Source organism: Ostrea edulis, chromosome 5 (genome assembly GCF_947568905.1).
Source record: "Ostrea edulis chromosome 5, xbOstEdul1.1, whole genome shotgun sequence".
Taxonomy (NCBI): Eukaryota; Metazoa; Mollusca; class Bivalvia; order Ostreida; family Ostreidae; genus Ostrea; species Ostrea edulis.
The window spans coordinates 79,320,440-79,342,438 of NC_079168.1; the positions used below are offsets into that span (position 1 = coordinate 79,320,440).

The 21,999-nt window shown below is 36.9% G+C and overlaps 1 protein-coding gene across 1 annotated transcript in view; it reads right to left on the minus strand.

Annotated features, from left to right (window-relative positions):
• Positions 1–21,999, minus strand: part of LOC125652745 (acyl-coenzyme A thioesterase 1-like) — a 34,969-nt gene that overhangs the window by 9,740 nt on the left and 3,230 nt on the right. The window contains exons 2-7 of the mRNA XM_056166366.1: positions 21,805–21,995; positions 21,266–21,544; positions 20,401–20,664; positions 9,235–9,404; positions 5,861–5,974; positions 2,214–2,299 (exon numbers count right to left, since the gene is read on the minus strand). Coding sequence (XP_056022341.1) covers positions 2,214–2,299; positions 5,861–5,974; positions 9,235–9,404; positions 20,401–20,664; positions 21,266–21,544; positions 21,805–21,811 — 920 coding nt within the window. The 5' untranslated portion in view covers positions 21,812–21,995. The remainder of the gene's footprint in view (positions 1–2,213; positions 2,300–5,860; positions 5,975–9,234; positions 9,405–20,400; positions 20,665–21,265; positions 21,545–21,804; positions 21,996–21,999) is intronic.

Here is a 21,999-nt window from a genome sequence, read left to right on the forward strand (position 1 = left end):
TGGCCCCATATTAAGCCAAGACCTATTTTTCAACAACTGTAACCTGTTTGTCTCAGGGCCCTCACACATTACTTTGATGAAATAATTAATTGCTATTTTGATGAAATTATAACTGTATAAGTGACGTATTTTTAGCAAGACACAAACATAGCGATTTTCCCCCATAAATCATGGATATACATACATGTATATATTTAGTAACAGCTAATTTTAGCAACATTATAATTCCAAGAGAGTGATTACCTCCAATATGGAATAAATATTAGTGATATTCAATTTTTGTAAACTCAACAATGTTGTCAATAACGCTAAAAAAATTCTTGCGAAAAATTCTGCTTAATACATGGTAGTTTATTATTAAGACAGAAAAAATTTGTTTATTAAATACTGATGCTCCGCAAGGCTAAACTCCAAGGTCAACACTAAGAGGTCAAAATTTTCATACAAAAAGAAAGGTCTTGTTACAATCAATATTATACACATGTGAAATATGAAAGCCCTATCACAAACCATTCAAAAGTTACGGTCAAAGTTAAAATTTTTCCTAAAGAGCCCCATGGGCCACATCACTCACCTGAGTCACTTTGGCCCTGCCTTTGTTCAGCTATTGTAATTTTTGAAAGATTTTAATCAATCTTTATTCCCACAAAAATTTTGACCCCATATTGTGGCCCTATAATCTAAACCCAAAGGATCACAACTTAACTGAAAATGAATTCACATAACACATAGAGGCCTCAACACCAATATGAATAACATATGATTCTGCTGTTCTGGATATGGCCAAGGTCATTTGGTCATGCATGTAGATCATGGTGTGATATGAAAGAACTTGCCTTAAGAAATCTTTATACAAAACATGAAAGCTCTATCTTAAATAGTTCAGGAGATATTGAATCGGTCAGATTTTTATTAAAAGTGAGTCAAACTAAAGTAAAACAAGGTCTTGTCATAAAGAATCTATATACAAACTATGGAATCCCTACCTTAAATAGTTGAATCAGGAGATATTGAATAGGTCAGGTTTTTTAAGTAGGTCCAAAGTCCAACCCCAAGGTCTGATTCTTTTGCCTTAGTTAGAATTTACCATATATAAATGTTACTGTACTCAGATTGCAATGTGTGCTTGTGCATACTTCAATGATTGTTTGATTACTTACTCGAGTTCATTATGTCTCCACCACTGTATTTAAGAGGAGCATTGTTTGATTACTTACTCCGAGTTCATTATGTCTCCACCACTGTATTTAAGAGGAGCATTGTTTGATTACTTACTCCGAGTTCATTATGTCTCCACCACTGTATTTAAGAGGAACGTGACAGTATATAGGTACTCCACTCACCACGACTACAGCTTTGACCTTCAAAACAATGTGTTTGTTAACCCAACACTGACTAGGGTGGTAACTGACCTTATACACATGTGAAATATGAAAGCCCTATCACAAACCATTCAAAAGTTACGGTCAAAGTTAAAATTTTTCCTAAAGAGCCCCATGGGCCACATCACTCACCTGAGTCACTTTGGCCCTGCCTTTGTTCAGCTATTGTAATTTTTGAAAGATTTTAATCAATCTTTATTCCCACAAAAATTTTGACCCCATATTGTGGCCCTAATCTAAACCCAAAGGATCACAACTTAACTGAAAATGAATTCACATAAAACATAGAGGCCTCAACACCAATATGAATAACATATGATTCTGCTGTTCTGGATATGGCCAAGGTCATTTGGTCATGCATGTAGATCATGGTGTGATATGAAAGAACTTGCCTTAAGAAATCTTTATACAAAACATGAAAGCTCTATCTTAAATAGTTCAGGAGATATTGAATCGGTCAGATTTTTATTAAAAGTGAGTCAAACTAAAGTAAAACAAGGTCTTGTCATAAAGAATCTATATACAAACTATGGAATCCCTACCTTAAATAGTTGAATCAGGAGATATTGAATAGGTCAGGTTTTTTAAGTAGGTCCAAAGTCCAACCCCAAGGTCTGATTCTTTTGCCTTAGTTAGAATTTACCATATATAAATGTTACTGTACTCAGATTGCAATGTGTGCTTGTGCATACTTCAATGATTGTTTGATTACTTACTCGAGTTCATTATGTCTCCACCACTGTATTTAAGAGGAGCATTGTTTGATTACTTACTCCGAGTTCATTATGTCTCCACCACTGTATTTAAGAGGAGCATTGTTTGATTACTTACTCCGAGTTCATTATGTCTCCACCACTGTATTTAAGAGGAACGTGACAGTATATAGGTACTCCACTCACCACGACTACAGCTTTGACCTTCAAAACAATGTGTTTGTTAACCCAACACTGACTAGGGTGGTAACTGACCTTCAAAACAATGTGTTTGTTAATTACTATACCCAATACTTTCTAAGTTAATGACTTGGACATATAAATGTAATCAAATAAACTTTGACCTTGAATTTTCAGTTTACCAAATAAACTTTCCAGGTCACAGTGGTTCTCATATGTGAGAAGATATCATGTTTGCCCATTAGGACATATCATTTTTCTCCAAATACTCCAGTTTCCTCTCACATCAATGACCCCCCCCCCCCCCCCCCCCCTTCTTGGAATCACAACCAAAGACTGCAAAAGAAGAGACTACGGCCCTGCAATTGCTAATAGCTTTTCGATCTTTCATGGGTCATTCTGGTATTTACTGTCTAAATCAAATTCAGGTTGGTAACCATCAAGACTACTCTAGAAGGATGAAAGCAGTAAAGGCGTGAAACAATTTGTATAGGACAAATGCCAATCACCGCATATTTACGAGGGTGAGTCAATTATAATAAGTAACAAGCCTAACTTATTTCTGGTTGAGATCCACCTCTTCTTTTTCGATGTAATTGCCCTCTAGTGTGATGCACTTAGACCAACGGTGTTCAAGTGCCATCAGCCCACAACTGAAAAAGTCGGGGTCCTTTCCATTGACCCACTCCTCAACTGCCGTCACGACTTCTTCATCAGACGGGAAATGATGTCCACGGATATCCTTTTTCAAGTTTGGGAATATAAAGAGGTCGCTAAGAGCTAGGTCAGGGGAATAGGCAGGATGTGGTATTAATTCATACCCGTTTCGCTCTACAGCATCCATTGCAACATTGCAAGTGTGGACTCTCGCATTGTCCTGTTGCAGTAAAACACCTTTAAAGAGTTTACCTCAGCGTTAATCACGAATGGTGGTTCTCAGCTGGTCTAGCAAGTTTGCATAGTACACTCCAGTTATTGTACTTCTCTTGGGTAAAAAGTCCAACGTAATAACGCCTTTTGTGTCCCAAATACTGTGGTCATCACCTTAATGCCAGTAGATGGTTGCGTCTTGAACTTCTTTGGCCTCGGGAACCCAGACCCTACCCACTGATGACTTTGAGCTTTATTCTCTGGCTCATAATAATGAACCCAACTCTCATCTACAGTCACCAGATGCAAAAGAAAATAATCTTTTGATCTAAAATGCTTCAACAAGGCCCTGCATACTGATGCTCTGGTTGCCATTTGCTCATTGCTAAGGGATGTGGGGACCTAATGGGCTGTTAGCTTGCACATACCTAAACGATCATGTAAGATTGTTGAAACACTACTATGTGAAATGCCTAATGCCTGCACTATTTCTTCCACCTGGATTCGCCTATCAGAGTATACCAGATCTTGAATTTTCTTACACATTTCTTCATCGGTGGCATCCAGTGGGCATCCAGACCTCAGCTGACTTCATCTTCTATAGACGTTCTACCGCGTTTGAATTTCCCTACCCAGAATTTAACCTGAGCATAAGATGGTGCAGAAGACCCATAAACATAGGCTAACTCACCGTAAATTTTCTTGCCTGTTTTACCTTTTAAATACAAGTATCGAATTATAGCACGGTACTCAACTTTATATGAAAAGCATGCCTTTGCATACTAGCCATGTTTGACATCTTATTAAAAAATGACTCGATACGCATGCAATTTTGTACCAAGGTATAAAACATGTATTGAAACAAGGCATAAAAATCGTTACCATCTCGGTCAATCAGAAATGGGATAGACTGATTACTACTTATTGACTCGCCCTCGTAAAATACATCATCCAAATTGAATGGATTCACAAACCAAGTGAGAAATGTCAACAGGAGTAAATTAATAAACACATAAAAAGCTTTTAATTCAGATCAAGTTATTTCTTTGCTCATATATACCTTACTAACGATATTAAATGCAAATTTGACACTGTTTTAATGTTTTCATTTAAGGAAAGGCCCGTGCTTTTACGTATCCGGTTTTAAATTTTAAACACCGATTAGAAAGTTCCGGTTATAACTTCTTTGTCTGATGTTTGTAGTTTACGAGAACTGTACGAGTCAAATTTAGCATTCAAATGTGAATCTTCAGATATCTTTGCCATGAATTATTATAGTGTCAAGTCCTCACTAGCTCCAATGGTACAAAGCAAAGTAATATCTACACTGATCTCTAAAAGGTTTATAGCTTGCAATCTAAGCCTGAACAAGTTAAAAATCATATATAGGCGTAACCCCTCACAGTGGAATTCAAACTGTTTTTAGTGAGTTTGTGTTTGGTTCAAAGAAACCCAGAATTACAAAGTCTCAGAAAATCATCAGCAGTTGAATATTTGAACTCTTCTTCATAAGTCCTTTCAAGAAACAAAATTATTTGTACATGAACTGTAGTTGCTAGAATCTACATGTATGTTACACTATACATTAATTTTTTCTATAAGTATGAGATAGTATTATGTATGTATTTTTATGTATGATATGATTGATAGCAAAAATTGTGAGAAAAAGGAAGAGGAGGGGGTGCCCCCCCCCCCCCTCCTTCTGTTCTAATTGTTTGGTAAGACAAAATTTTCAGTATATATATATATATATATATATATATATATATATAAAGTGTGCAAAGAATAATTGTAAAACTTAAATTAAAAAATGGGGGTTTACGTATTCACGAGATCATTTTGCAAAACATCTCTGGTCAACTATGGTAAAATATGTTTTTTTTGTTAACCTTAGATATAATTTTAAATATTTTTAAAGAAAAACTGGCATGTAAACGATTTAGATTGAGAATTTTTCAAAATTGCGATATTCTGTGATATTTTTCTGAAGAATATGAGCAGATTAAACAGCAATTGTGTATGTTTTCAATTGAATATCTTTAAAAATTCTCCCAGTAAATGAATATCTATTGGTTTTTACATATTATAGCTTAATATGATGTGCTTTGGTGCATAAATTAATAAAATATGAGACCATGCATCCTTGTGTTAAAATTTGGCTTTTGCATTTGGGGGTATATGTTCTCTGTAGCACATAGTATGAAAATAAACCTGCAAAAGTATGTCTAATATGGGCTTTTTAGTTAGTTTATGAGTTGTTAAAGTTATTTACTGTAAATGAAAAAAAAGTTTGATTGACTTTTTGATAGTATTTTATATTTCCTATATTTACATTTATATACAGAAGCCACTTTTCACATATTTGATTGTTTTCCTTGCTGACTGTAAGTGAACTCTGTCCTTACTTAGGTATTCAGAGTAGCCCTATAAATGCATCTCCTACATAGAAGAGCTGTATTCTCAAAAACTTAAAAGTGTATTACATAAATTCGTGACTATTTTCAAATTGTAATACCTTGGCCTCATCTCAAGGTCATAATACACCATCTTGCCATTAAGTAGTCTTTGCATCAAGTATGAGTTTCTAATGTCTCTTCAGACAAACATGGTCATTCCCATATACACACATCCCCCAAATGTTATGACAAAATGGAATCCCATTCACAACACTAATGTGACATTATAACATTTGACAGGTATTTCCCATGACCTTACCTGTGGCACTCGTCTACACAGCTCCAATGCGTACATTCCACTTTTGGACAGGCCTATTACACAGACGCCATCATTCTTTATGTGTGGTAGCCCAGCAAACCATTCAGTGCTCTCCTAGAAAACATTTACTGTACATGTAGGTGTCATGAGAAATTTTTCAGAGTGTAAGAAAAAGCAAGTCCTCAAGCACTGCATATCACAAACACATTGCTATTCATGTACAAGTTACACATAAACCAGACCTGTCTTATTGGGATTAATACACCCTCCCTCGTCAGCATTATGGGCAGATTCAGGTCTTAATTAAAACAAGAGGCTAATGGATGTATACGAAGTGCTTCATGTTGATGCAATAAGTGCATCTTTTAAACTCAGAAAACTTCTGATTTTGTGATCAATCATTCCGTATTGTCTGTTAATAAACCACATTCGTACCAAATATGAGCTTTGTATGTTTCTATTTTACAGGTTGTTACCCGGATACAAAGTGGGTTGGAAAGATGGAAGATGGACATACAGACAGACATGGTGATTCCTCTATCGTAACATGCAAATAATTGTTTCCAGGGCCAATTGCTTACATTTGCTTGTTATTTGTTAAGGAATATAAACAAGACTCTTAGAAATACAGTGAGCCTTTTCACTACATCATGTTCAAAAGTTTAAACTTTATTCTATTTTCCGGCAATTAACACGTACACAAGGTCTACAACTTATAGCAATGCTTCTCGTCAGCTGACTGTTTTTCACATAGTACCTTTTAAAGTATAAATGACATAAAAGTAAATAAACTCCTCTTTATTTTTGTAATTGTTTATATCAGTGCTTGGAATGAACTTTCAATATTTGAAGAAATTGTCTCCAATCAATACAGTGAAATAATACGGAAGCCGATAGGTGCCAGGGTATAGAATTATTATTTATTTAACTGGCAGCCGCCACTTAATTTATGTGGCGGCCACCACTTAATTTAACTGGCGGCCGCCATATAAATTAACTGGCAGCTGCCAGTTATTTTATCTGGCGGCCGCCACTTAATTTATATATGGCGGCTGCCAATTGCAAAAACAATGTAATTCGTATCGCTGAGTGATTATTTTGGAAAGATCTAGAATAGTACGCAAACACGCAGCATCGTTTTTCAAGGTGTATAGGGACAGTCTGAGGAGAAATTGTCTTCTACATTGTTGACAAGCAGAAAAGGAACCTAAAATGTCTCTTTTGTCCAAACTTCGTACTCTTAAATTGGAGGGAGGAGGCTCCGTTCATCCTTCAATTGATCAGTTCATTCATTATTACATTTTTACCATTCATTACTACCACCAAAAGAGTGGGATGGGGGACAATCCACCAATAAATCTTATTTCACATGTTAAAATAATTTAGTTTGCATGTGAAAATAATAGAAATTGAACATTGTCAAAAAAATGGAGGGTCAGCCCCGTGGTTCTACGTATTTAACAGTACAATCGAAAAACAATAAGAAGAGGTACAGTTTCTACAGTCATCTGGCCCAGAAAATTGATGATTTAAATAGGAGTCCCAAAATCTGTCATTCCAATAAAGAATATATAAGCAAACCCAAACTACATTTAATTTGATCCAAAATTCCTTCTTCCTGTAATGACAAGAGCGTGAAGTTGGCATAAAATTGCCAAAAATGCCAAAATCAATGAAAAAATTCATAAATTCAGGGGGTTTTCCTTTCAGAAAACATGCAGTCCATGCGTCGAGCAAATTCATATTCAAATACATTTTTTATCGTCTATTAATAAACAATATATATTAATTTCATTTTGCTCGACAGATGGGCACACCTTTTCCTAGGCAATAATCTGGATGAAATTCAACAGTTATTAAGCTCTTTTTGAAAAAAGGCGGGAGAAAGTCTTATTCATGACGTAATAATGCATCAAATAAGCAATAACTTTTGATTTAAATTGAGATAGTATACTTGGCATATATCTAACTTACTTAAAACACAGATCAAGCTTAATTCAAGACACATTTAAAACAGAGAAAGTTTGGGGGCCTTTTTATATACACAATCGTACCTTGTTCTTTAATGCTCTTAATTGTGTGTGTATATATATATATATATATATATATATATATATATATATATATATCACATATATATTACTAAGCATTGGGGAGGCTTGCACCCCTTTCATTTTGAGATAGAGAAAGAGAGAGGAATTGAATACCTGGTGACAGCCATATAAATGATTTAAATTGAGTAGCGGCCGCCTTATAAATTAAGTGGCAGCCGCCAGTTAATTCATGTGGCGGCCTTAATTTATGTGGCGGCCGCCAGTTAATTTATATGGCGGCCGCCAGTTAAATTAACTGGCAGCCGCCACATAAATTAACTGGCAGCCGCCAGATAATAAGTGGCGGCTGCCAGTTAAATTAAGTGGCGGGAGCCAGATAAATTAAGTGGTGGCTGCCAGTTAATTTATATGGCCGCCGCCAGATAATAAGTGGCGGGCACCAGTTAATAAGTGGTGGCCACCAGATAATAAGTGGCGGCTGCCAGTTAAATAAATATTAATTCTATATCTTGGCACCTATCAGCTTCCGTAAAATAATGAGATGGCTGAAAGCTTGTATTGAGTTCTACAGGAAATGAATTGGCACCCTTTTTCCATTCGTTATCTAAAGTACCGACATTTTTGTTAGAGATCAAGCAAGATTTCCTTTCTAGAGTTACTTTCCTTCTCGAATATGGTCCACATGTGCTCTCTTGAACAATGAATGTCACCATGGTAGATGGTGAGACCTCAGAGCAATTAATTATGTCTGCCGTTGGAAGTCAGAAAACATGACATACCAAACCCAGTATAAAATATGACCATTTCATTTCAAAAATCAGTTGCATATTATGGCATTATGCAGGGTTGGTATAAACTTGGCATGTATTATAACAGGGGTGTTAACATAGGAAAAATCTGTTCTTTAGGATTTTCAAGTAATAAGTGGGGGTGGGGTGGGGGTTGGGTGCATGGGGATGGGGGGAAATATTTTGAACACTGTATATGGTTTGACCAAATTTTAATCTCCAATATATAAGGACTCTTTCATACTAATAAGTCTTGACTTCTCTATTCAGTACCTCTTGTAATGAAAAGACAACTTTTTAAATACCCCAACCTATTTTCACTCTTTTATTATCTCCCCTTAGAAGGGGGCAAGACCCTGAAAGTAAAAAGTTTACGACGACATTGGGCAACTTTTGCTAAGAAAAGATCATTTTTGGCTCAAATGAACTAATTTAACACAAAACAAAATGCCCCCCCCCCCCCCCAAAAAAAAAAAAACCCAGCAAAAACAGCGCACAGCTAATTCTGAATAAAGCTCTAAGGATTGCTTACAATGAAATAATCCAGAGGAATTTCAGTGAAAGAATTTGGTAAATCTTCATATGCGAAAAAAGGCAGAGCTAACACAGAGAACCCTCTGGATGCTAGCAATGCTGCTCGATAATCAGTTAGTCCCCCTCCAATCCCAAACATGTCAACCACTCCAGGAAATGGCCCAGGCCCTGAAATAGAAAGCACATACCACTGAAGTATTCAACTAATGCAAAATTCCTTACATGAAAACTTGTCTAATATTTTAAGCATCAATTGGGTATATCTGAAAGCGATGCCTATTGGTCAGGTCAAGCTCATAGCACAATTAAGTACTGGTCACATTCTGATACATTGCAGTCTGCCAATGAAAAGTGTGATAAACGAATAAACAAATATTACAAAACCCAAATTTTATTTAAAAATTCACCTACATGTTTAAGTGATTCAGCTAAGTGATAGTAAATTAAATTTACCTCAAAGGCCTACATTAAAAGACAAAAAATGTTATACAGTCCAGACCAAAAAAAAATGCTCCAAAAATTATATAGCTAATTTACATAAAAGGTTAAGGTCATCAATAATGGTACGGTATGCAACAAACTGTCTTATCATGGTATACTCACATACCAATATTCAGGGATCGAAATAATCAATGGTCTGGGGCCAAAAACTTAGGATTTGGGCTAGTAATTTGTAAAGAGCATGTGCCCTCGGCACAACTTAATTTTAATACTTGTCAAAATTTCTCAGGATCAGGCTAGTAAATATTAGACATGTGTGCGTCCAGGTTTTTATCACATGCAAATTCACTTTTTGTTAAGTTGTATTATGAGAAGTAACATAATGTAGATAAATTCACAAATGTTTCTAGGAATGAGTTGTCATCCTCGGATGATTCTCCTGCACTTGACACAAAGGGACGAGCCAGAGGAGGATATATATCTAAGTACACATGTTTTCAGCTGCCTAAGAATAATGCTCTGTCTACTTCAGTAATACTTTAGTAATTTGGTGACATTTAACTTTCACAAATGACAAGAAAGGGGAAGATGATGTCGACTATTTTCTAAGTTTTTAAGTGAAAAACATGGATAAGAATTGTAAGATTACTACATTTTTTAAACCTGCTGTTGATGCTTAAGTTTAAATGAACAAGGTACCTGGCCTAATCAGGAAAATAAATTATAACAATATTATGGAATTAGTAAAAGTTATAAAACCAGTAAAGATTGAAGTTGATAGCCCAAGTGACAAGTGAATGAAAATATAATTATTTCTAGACCTGAATATCAAAGGACTTTGTCAACAAAAAAACAAGAGGCCCATGGGCCACATTGCTCACCTGAGTCACCTTGGACCATATTTAAAGAATTTCCCTACGCGGCTGAGTTAAGGTTTTCCTCATAAATACCAGTGCTGTAAAAAATGTACTTTACCGCACTGGCACATTACATGACGTCACAATGAAAAATACGTCATGATGAAGGTCATGATGTACATATCTACATTCCTTTTGCGGTTGAAAATGTCAAAATATTTTTTTGTTATTTACCACCGCTGTCAAAGAATAAACCACAATCGTGTAAAAGTTTCTGTCAAATGGGTTATATCAATTCTCTTTGATATTGAAATATTTTCAATTTCTTCTTTATAACATGCATGCTAAAGTAATATCCATATTATATTGTGATCTTGATATCGCCCCTAATCTGCACATATATAGTGACTTTCACAATGAACTCATTTGCATAAACAGGGTTTCTGCATGTACTTACAAATTTCATCATTGGCACGACACCCCAAGGTTTTTGAGTGAAAGATGTTTGATTTATGTGACATGTGAACTTCAGTGCAAAAGGAAAGTTAGGGGAGCAAGTTGTGGCTTCAACAGAAAACATGGTTTTCAGGCTAGATTCAACTTCGTATATGCAAAAATCGTCGCATCTTGCATATTCAATGCAAAAATTAGACATGTTACAAGTCACGATAAACTTGCTCTCATCACTTTTCAAATTAAGAAATTAATATGTTTTGAAGTAATATTAACTTCAACTTGCATCGATATCTGGATATCGTGCCAATGGAACGATTTATACATACACGGTACGATTTTATTTTGATATTTGATCATGTGATATACAGCTGATGTAGAGACTGTCGGTCTGGTGAAAAATGTATGGGAGGTCAATATGCACTTAATTATATATACATATTTTTTTGGTATATAAGGGTTGTGTGTACAGAATTTGTCAAAAATTGATCTGTTTATAATGCTTTTTTCCTCTGACATATTTCTATTGCCCTACTTAACACAACTGCATATATATTCGCATATAAAATGTTGATCCTTATTGTGACCCCAACCTACTCCATGATTTTAACAAACTTGAATGTGCACTATGTCAGGAAGCTTTCATGTAAATTTGTACTTTCCTAGCTCAGCTAGTGGTTTTTGTGAAGAAGATTTTTAAAGATTTTCCCTATATATTTGAATGTAAAACTTTGATCCCCTATTTTGGGCCCCAACCTATCCCGGGGGCCATGATATTAACAAACTTGAATTTGCACTATGTCAGGAAGATTTAAAATAAATTTGTACTTTCCTAGCCCAGTGGTTTTTGAGAAGAAGATTTTCAAAGATTTTCCCTATATATTTGTATGTAAAACTTTGATCCCCTATTGTGGACCCCAACCTACCCCCTGGGGCCATAATTTTAACAAACTTGAACCTGCACTATGTCAGGAAGCTTTCATGTAAATTTGTACTTTCCTACCCCAGTGGTTTTTGAGAAGAAGATTTTTAAAGATTTTTCCTATATATTTGTATGTAAAACTTTGATCCCCTGTTGTGGGCCCCAAACTAACTCCAGGGGCCATGATTTTAATAAACTTGAATTTGCACTATGTTACATGTAGGAAGTTTTAATGTAAATTTGTACTTTCCTAGCCTAGATGTTCTTGTGAAGAAGATTTTCGAAGATTTTACCTATATATTCGCTTGTAAAATTTGATCCCCTATATTGGCCCCATCCTACCCCCGGGGGCCATGATTTTAACAAGCTTTCAGGTAAATTTGTACTTTCCTAGCCCTAATAATAACATGGTTCTGCAATAGAAAACACAACTTGGTGGATAATAATCATATCCTGCCACAAACCATGGGAGATCCTATATTTATCACCCCTTTATCCAGCGGATATCACTCATACGATAAATTATTCATATCCCAGAGTAGGTGTTCTTACGCCACATGACGTAATGTGCATAGAAACTGGGTGACAGAATTCCCAAATAAGAGGCCCATGGGCCACAACGCTCACCTGAGCAGCAGTTCCTAGCAAAAAACAAGGATGTAATGAGCAAAAACTATCATTATACAAGCAGCATGGTTCAAAAAAAACTTTTCAAAGGTAACAATTAAAAATTCATAAATTATCAAACTTATAATTATTAAACTTGACTACAAATTCATCAATTATCATATGCCCTTTAGTCATTTCATCTAAGGATGCTTTGTGCCAAGTTTGGTTCCCTACACATTCGCATGTAAAACTTTGATCTTCTATTACGGCCCCTTCCTAATCCCATGGGTCATAATTTCTACAAACTTGAATCTCCACTTTGTCTGAAACCTTTCATGTAAATTTCAGCTCTTCTGGCCCTGTGGTTCTTGAAAAGAAGATTTTTACAACTACACAGTGAAGCAGTTTTTCAGGGAGTTCTCTGCTTACCTTGAACAGTTTCATGCAATACCTCTCTACTTATCGTGGGTGATTTCAACTTCCATACTGAGAATTCCAGTGATGCTGATGCTGCTGCATTTCTCTCTCTGGTGACATCCTTTGGCTTCCAGCAACATGTCACTCAGAGCATTCATCGCGGTGGCCACACACGGGACCTTGTTCTATCCAGGTCGGTGGACTCTCTTGTGCTCACCACCCTTGCTGAGGACCATGGCTTCCCGGATCATTTCCCTGTTTTTGTGAATCTCTCGATGTCCAAATCCCAGCTTCCTAAGCAGTCAGTGACTTATCGCAAGGTCAAGGCCATTGACCCCCGTGCTCTCAGTCAAGCTTTCATCAGCTCCACTCTGTGTTCAACGGCAGCAATCGAGATGTCACTCAATGACCTCACAGAACTCTACAGCAGTGAATTCTCTTCCATTATGGACTCACTCGCACCACTCAGAATTCACACGATCACCATCAGACCAGAATGTGGTACAACAGCTCTACCAGAGAGGTGAAGCAGAGACGCAGACAAGCTGAGAGACTGTGGCACAAATCAGGACTCGTGGTACACAGAGAGATTTACATTCAGTGCAGGGAAGAGGTGAACATACTCATTGATGCGGCTAAGCTCTAGCATTACAGGACTTTGGTGCTTGATAACAAAGGTGACAGTAAGCAGCTTTTCAGAGTGGTCAACAAGTTGCTTGGTAGGAACTCCACCACTCCATTGCCTGCCGACAAATTACCATCAGATCTGGCTGACATGTTCAGTGACTTTTTTGTGCAGAAAATTAAACGAATTCGCAGTTCCATTACATTTGACAATCACAATCCACTTGTTGACCCACCAGCACTCGGCGATGAAACTAAACTAAGCCATTTCCAACATGTTACTGTGGATGAGGTCACAAAGTTGATTAGATCATCTGTCAACAAGAGCTGTGAACTGGACCCTATTCCTACATCCCTTGTGAAGCAAGAAGTCACAGCTCTTGCTTCCATCATTACTTCTATCATAAATAAGTCACTTGAGAGTGGTTCCTTCCCAACATCTTTCAAAGAAGCTATGTAACACCACTTCTGAAAAATGCTTCACTGGACCCTGACATACCAAAGAACTACCGGCAAGTGTCTAACCTTGCATATCTATCCAAGTTGATTGAGAAGGTTGTAGCAGCACAAATACAAACCTATCTCAGTGAGAATAATCTACTGGAGCCATCCCAAAGTGCTTACCGTCAGGGGCATAGTACTGAGATAGCACTTTTGCGAATTCACAACGATGTGGTTTGTGCCATTGGAGAGCAGAAGGCTGTCTTGTTAGTACAATTGGACCTATCGGCTGCCTTTGACACTGTAGATCATTTACGCTTGCTACAAATACTTAAGGACCTTGGAATTAAGGACACTGTGCTCACGTGGTTTGCGTCCTATCTTACCAATAGGACCCAGATTGTTAAAGTGAAGGGAGCCAAGTCTGGTGCCACTGAGTTGGGCTGTGGTGTCCCCCAGGGATCGGTCCTCGGGCCCGTTCTGTTCAACATCTACACAGCATCCCTGGGGGCCCTTCTCAGAAAGAACAATGTCTTGTACCACATGTATGCTGACGATAATGAACTGTATATCAGCTTTAAAGTCCAACAGGCCGCTCTTGTAGTCAGTCAGATGGAGTCTTGCTTGAGGTCAGTTCAAACCTGGATGGCTCAGCATCACCTCAAGATCAACACAGACAAGACTGAGGTGCTAGTGATATCCTCCAAACAAATGGCCTCTAAGCTGCACATACCATCACTGCAAGTAGGAGACGACTCTATCACTCCTGTTACTAAGGCCAAGGTGTAACCATTGACTCTCACATGACCATGGAGGCACATATATCATCAGTGTGCAAAGGTGCCTTCATCCACCTTAAGAACCTGAGCCAGCTGAGGAGATATTTGAACAGGGAATTGCTGGAATGTGTTGTCCATGCCTTCATAACAACAAAGCTGGACTACTGTAACTCTCTTTACTACGGCTTACCATCAAAGCAGATCCAGCGGCTCCAATCCATCAAAAACGCTGCAGCCAGAATCATCTCAGGCACCCGCAAATATGACAGCATTACACCAGTATTATGCTCCCTCCATTGGCTGCCAGTTCAGCAAAGAGTCATCTTCAAGACATTGGTGTTAGTGTACAAAACAGTCAACATCATGGCTCCATCCTATCTGCAGGAACTCATAACACCCTATGCTCCCTCCAGAACTCTGCGGTCCAGTGATCAGAGCCTACTACAAGTGCCATTTACCACCTCATCTGTGATTCAAACTCGAGCTTTTAGTGTGGCTGGCCCTAAACTGTGGAATGCTCTACCATATGATATCAGAACTGCTTCAAGTCTCTGTATCTTTAAATCTAAACTAAAGACTCATCTGTTTACAATTTATTATAACTAGTCTGTGCAGATGAAATCTAAGTCAAGATTACTATGTTATGCAATCATAACGGACTCCTTATCTTCACCTACTAGTTATTTGTTCTTATACAACTTATTTTACTTATTTCATTGTTATTTAAATAGCGTTTAGAGCAATATGGATTTTATGCTTTACAAAATAAATTTATTATTATTATTATTTATTATTTTAAATGACACCACTCTATTTTTGCATTTTTATGATTATCTCCTCTTTGAAGGGGGCATGGCCCTTTATTTGAATAAACTTGAATCCCCTTCACCTATGGATGATTTGTTCCAAGTTTGATTGAAATTGGCCCAGTGGTTCTGAAGAAGACTTTCCTATATCAGTACCGGGTATGTAAAACTTTGACCTCCTTATGTGGCCCAACCCTACCCTCAGTGGCCAAGATCTGAACAAATTTGAATCTACTCTAAATTAGGAAGCTTTCACTTAAATATCTACTCATATGGCGTGGTGGTTCTTGAGAAGATTTTAAAAGATTTCCCCTACATATTCATATGTGAAATTTGATCCCCTATTGTGGCCCCACCGAACTCTCGGGGGTCATGATTTTAACAAACTTGAATCTCCATTTTGTCAGGAATCTTTCATGTAAAATTCAGCTTTTCTGGCCCAGTGGTTCTTAAGAAGAAGATTTTTAAATGGCCCCACCCTAATTTTGCATTTTTGTGATTATCTCCCCTTTGAAGCGAGCTTGGCCCTTTATTTGAATAAACATGAATCCCCTTCACCTATGGATAATTTGTTCCAAGTTTGATTGAAATTGGCCCAGTGGTTCTGAAGAAGAAGACTTTCCTATATACCAGTACCAGGTATGTAAATCTTTGACCCCTTTATGTGGCCCCACCCTATCCAGGGACCATGATTTGAGCAAATTTGAATCTACTCTATATCAGGAAGCTTTCAGGTAAATCTCCACTCTTCTGGCCCATTGGTTCTTGAGAAGAAGATTTTAAAAGATTTTCCTTAAATATTCGCATGTATAAGTTTGATCCCCCATTCCCCAAAACACATCAAGCACAGGAGAACTACACCCAAAAAGATCAAGAGGTGAAGAAAAATTGTAAAAAAGACAAAAGAAAGTATGCAGAACATCTAGCACAAGAGGCAGAAACAGCATGTAGTAAAGGAGACATCAAAACTCTCTATAACATCACCAGACAGCTGAGTGGTAAACTACCCACTACCAATACACCGGTAAAGGATAAAAACGGAAATGTAATAACCAAGATTGAAGAACAACCTAAGAGATGAAAAGAACATTTTCAGGAAGTACTAAATAGACTACCATCGACAAATCCACCTGATATAGAAGCGGGGCAACTACTAGACATAAATATTGAAGAAGTTACAAGAGATGAAATAGATAGAGCAATAAAACATCTTAAAAATGGGAAATCAGGAGGAGTTGATAACATTCCACCAGAGGCAATTAAAGCCAATGGACTATATTTCAGTTGAGGCCCTTCACCGCCTGATAAACAGAATCTGGAAGGAAGAACAAATTCCAAATGATTGGCGAAAAGGACTCCTTATTAAACTTCCAAAGAAAGGTGACCTTTCCTCATGTAACAACTGGAGAGGGATCACCCTGTTATCCATTCCAAGCAAAATCCTGTTATGTCATACTCTATCGAATTAAAGCAGAATTAGACAAAATGCTTAGAGATGAACAAGCAGGATTTAGACAAGAGCGTTCCTGTGTAGACCAGATAGCCACCTTAAGAATCATAGTAGAACAGACAATTGAATGGCAAACATCTCTTTATATGATCTTTGTAGACTTCGAAAAGGCTTTTGACAGTATCGACCACCAGGTACTGTGGGATATTCTCAAACACTATGGCATACCTCATAAAATCATCTCTATCATTCAACAGCTTTATGATGGATATAACTGCCAAATAGTTCATGATGGAAACCTGACCAATCCGTTTGATGTCACTACCGATGTAAGGCAAGGCTGTCTCCTGTCCCCTCTCCTATTCTTGATGGTTATAGACTGGGTAACTAAAACAGCATATAAAAACCCAAAAGGTATACAGTGGACAATGCAAAACCACCTGGAAGATCTTGACTTTGCTGACAATATATGTATGCTATCACATAGATTTCAGGATGCAAAAGAACAGACCATCAGTCTTGAATCAACAGCAAGACAAACAGGCCTTCTAATCAATCCAGTAAAGACAAAAATAATGACAATAAACACTTCTCAGACAGAGAAACTACAAATAAGACACAAAGAAGTAGAAAATATAGAAGAATTCACATACCTGGGCAGTATCATCAGCACTACAGGTGGAACCGACGAAGACATAAAAGCTCGGAAAAGGAAAGCTCAACAAGCCTTTGCCATGCTAAAACCAGTCTGGAGAAGCACCACCTTGAGAACAAATACCAAACTAAGGCTTTTCAACTCTAATGTCAAATCTGTCCTTCAGTATGGGTCCGAAACTTGGAGAGAAACATCAACATCCATCAAGACACTCCAAGTCTTCATAAACCGCTGCCCAAGAAACATCCTTGGTGTGAGATGGCCAGATACGATTAGCAACAAAGAACTGTGGAAAAGAACCAAACAAGAACCAATTGAGATAACAATTAGAACAAGAAGATGGAAGTGGATTGGACACACCTTAAGAAAACCTAACACCAACGTAACTAAACAAGCTCTTGAATGGAATCCACAAGGCAAACGTAAGAGAGGCAGACCGAAAAACACATGGCGTAGAGGGATCAATGCAGAGCTACAGGCCATCAATAAAACATGGGGAGAAACCAAAAGAATAGCCCAAGACAGAAAAAAGTGGAAAGCTAATGTGGTTGCCCTATGTCCCCCATGGGACGAAGTGGATTAAGTAAGTAAGTAAGTAATAAGTTTGATCCCCCATTGTGGCCCCAACACACCCCCATTATGTCAGGAAGCTTCCATGTAAATTTCATCTTTCCTGGCCCAATGGTTCTTGAGAACATTTTTAAATGACCCCACCCTATTTTTGCCTTTTTCTGATTATCCTTTGAAGGGGACATGACCCTTCATTTCAACAAACTTTAATTTCCTTCACCCAAGGATGTTGTGTGCCAAGTTTGGTTGAAATTGGCCTGGTGGTTCTGGAGAAAAAGAAGATGAAAATGTGAAAAGTTTATGCTGCCGACAGACAAATTTTGATCAGAAAAGCTTACTTGTGAGCCAAAATCATTAAAATTGTTAAATTATTCAAAAATTGAAAACAATGAATTTATAGGGAACAGAACTGTCATTTTCATTATCTAGCCAATGAAGTTATCGTCTAGAAAAAGTGAAAGTATGCTCGGTGTTGCATACAATTTCTGATCATGTTTTGCATTGATCATAAAATATTCTCAATGATCAAGGAAACAAAAATACATTGAAAAAAAAAATTTGGTGACATGAACTGAAATCGTTTTTCTTAAAACTCAAATTGAAAACTGCTTTATTGAACCACAACCCTTACCAAGGCTCTGAGATAGAAAACACAAAACTCGTTGGATAATAATCATATCCAGCCACAAACCATGGGAGATCCTATATATACATGCCCCCCCCCCCCCCCCCCCCCCCCCCCCCCCCATTCATCGTACCAATTGGCTGTCTCACAAAAAAAATGGTAAACACCTATTGATTTTTGAAGAAGAAATATTAAGGCAAGCATGAAATGCAAGAAAATTGTCCTAATTCAGAGTTTCTTTCTCATAATGATGAGACATCATGAGGCATAAGTGTATGGAGCACCAAATTAACATAAACGCAAATAATTGAAGATATCATCAATTCAATTATTGTTCTCTTTAATTGAATTAATGCGCGCATTAAATCAATTATTGCTCTCATCAAATGAATTAATGCACGCTTCAATTCAATTATTGCTCTCATCAATTGAATTAATGCGCGCATCAATTGAATTAATGAGAGTAATAATTCATTTAATGCGTGCATTAAGTCAATTATTGCTCTCTTCAATTCAATTGATGAGAGCATCAATTTCGTAGAATATTGCTCACAATAATTAATTTAGAGCTCGGTATAAATAATTTGATGATCTCTTTAATTCAATTGAAGATATCTTTAATTATTCACAATGCTTTTGTATAAGGAATGAATGCGCCCATCAATTCTTTTAAAGAGAGCAACAACTCAATTAAAGAGATCATTAATTCAATTGTGGATATGTTGAATTGAAGATATCTTTAATTAAACAGTTGCTCTCTCTAAAAGAATGATTGCTCTCTTCAAATGAATTAAAGATATCATTAATTCAATTGAAGAGAGTAATAATTGAATTAATGCACGCACTAAATCAATTATTACTTTCATCAAATGAATTAATGCGCGCATCAATTCAATTATTGCTCTCATCAATTGATTTAATGCGCGCATTATATCAATTATTGCTCTCTTCAATTGAATTGTAGCACGCATCAATTCAATTGTTGATATCATTAATTCATTTGAAGAGATCATTAATTCAATTAAAGCGCGCATCAATTCAGCTGAAGAATTAATGCTATCATCAATTCAATTAATGCGCGCAATAATTCAGAATTGAAAATATCATTAATTATTTGAAGAGATCTTTAATTCAATTGTTGCGCACATCAAATGAATTGATGATATCTTCAAATAATTGAAGATATCTTCAATTATTTGAGTTTATGTTAATTTGGCGCTCCATATAAGTGGAGGTTGTATTGAGAACTATATAACCAATTTATTTCTTGTCTATTTAACAAATGTAACATGACAGTGCACAAAGGAAAAACATGCCCACTTACAGTTTGGGGAAAACCATAGCGGCATCACTCAATTTTTTTGCACCCGGCTTCAGCCAATGGTATGGTTATTAACCCCCAGCTAACCAGTCAAACATTAAACCTCATTCTGGTTACAAAGGAAATAATGCGTCCTAAGACAAGTTGGTGCACACTTTACTTGTAGACCCCTTTACACAAGCTGTGAAACTCACCTGGAGGAGTAAACAGTACACCCCTAACATTCCCATGCCTCACTCTCTCTCGTCGGACATTTTTATGTTTGTACCATCTGTACAAATCTAATGTAGTGAGAGGTTCTGGGGGTGGATCAAACAAACTTCCCCAGGTGTGGTGGCCTTCCAACACTGACAGTGTCACAACCATTGGTGTGGTCACATCATTTTTTTGCAATCTAACATTCTCTCTCCAAGGAGGTTCAGGCTTCATGCTCCAAAATAAGCCCATCGGTTCCACTCCTAAAGTGTACGTTATGTAGAATCAGAAACATATATAACAGAGTATGTCAGAGACTAGCAACTTCCTCAAGTCTCGTATTATCTTGCAGTCCCATATTTTGGTAAATATGCACACAATGATTAAGTTATGTGTACCAAATTAAGAATGAAAGATACAAAGTTCAAACCTTTCAAATTATATCACTAAAACATTCAAAATACAATATTTTAAGATGTTTCTCTTTAAAGTAAAATTAAGTGAAGTTTCAAAAGGCGACTCATGAAACAAACTCAGAAAATCGGCAAAATTTCATTTACGATTTGCCTACTCTTTTGTTAATAGCATATTTGTTGATCATCAAATCATTTCAAAACATGTTACGTTCGATTCCAATTTATGATAGGAGCAAATTAAACTTAAATCAGCATCAAATTATCAAAACAATAAATAGGAATTAAAGATTTATAAAGTGGGACCGTCACATTTTTTCAGTGGTAAATGTGCCACTGTACGACCCTAATCCAGTATTTTGAACTATTTTTATTTTGTACATTAACACAATACAGTACCCAGTTTGATATTATTTTAACGCCTGTAAATTACCGTGTTTATTACACCCACCTGTATATGTTCCTTGTACAGAAGACTGGTTCTCGACAATCACATGACCTTGATCTGTAGCAGTATAACATCCAAAGGATGAAAACCTTAGCTTCCCTTCTTGTAGAGAGGCTTTGATTGTAACAGGGCCATTCTTGGGCAGACCATCCACTTTGATGTGGATTTTCTCATCCACCAATGCTTCTTGTGGATTGGTCGATATTCTAACTTCAGACATACGGAGAGCTGATGTGGAAAAGCAGCTGACCCTCTGAACTGCTATCACATTCGATAGTAATCCTGAAAAATATCAAAATGATTAGGAATCATCTTAGTCAGGCAACTCCATTACAGAGACAGACATAATAATTTCAAACAGGTTATAAGGGACAAGTAACAAAAATAATAGTTGTCCGACAGTGTAATATAAAAAAAAAAAAAGAGGCCCATGGAGAAGATTTTCCCTATATATTTGTAAAACTTGGATCCCTCATTGTGGCCCCATCCCACCCTGGGCCATGGTCTGAACAAACTTGAATCTGCACTATGTATAAAGCAACCTTTCATGTGAATTTGAAGTTTCCTGGCACATTTGTACTTGAGAAGACTTCTAAATGACTGCCCCTCCTACTTTTGTATTTTTATGATTATCTCCTCTTTGAAGGGGGAATGACCCTTCGTTTTAGCAAAATGAATCCTCTTCACCAATGGATGATTTGTACCAAGTTTGGTTGATATAGGCCCATTGATTCTGG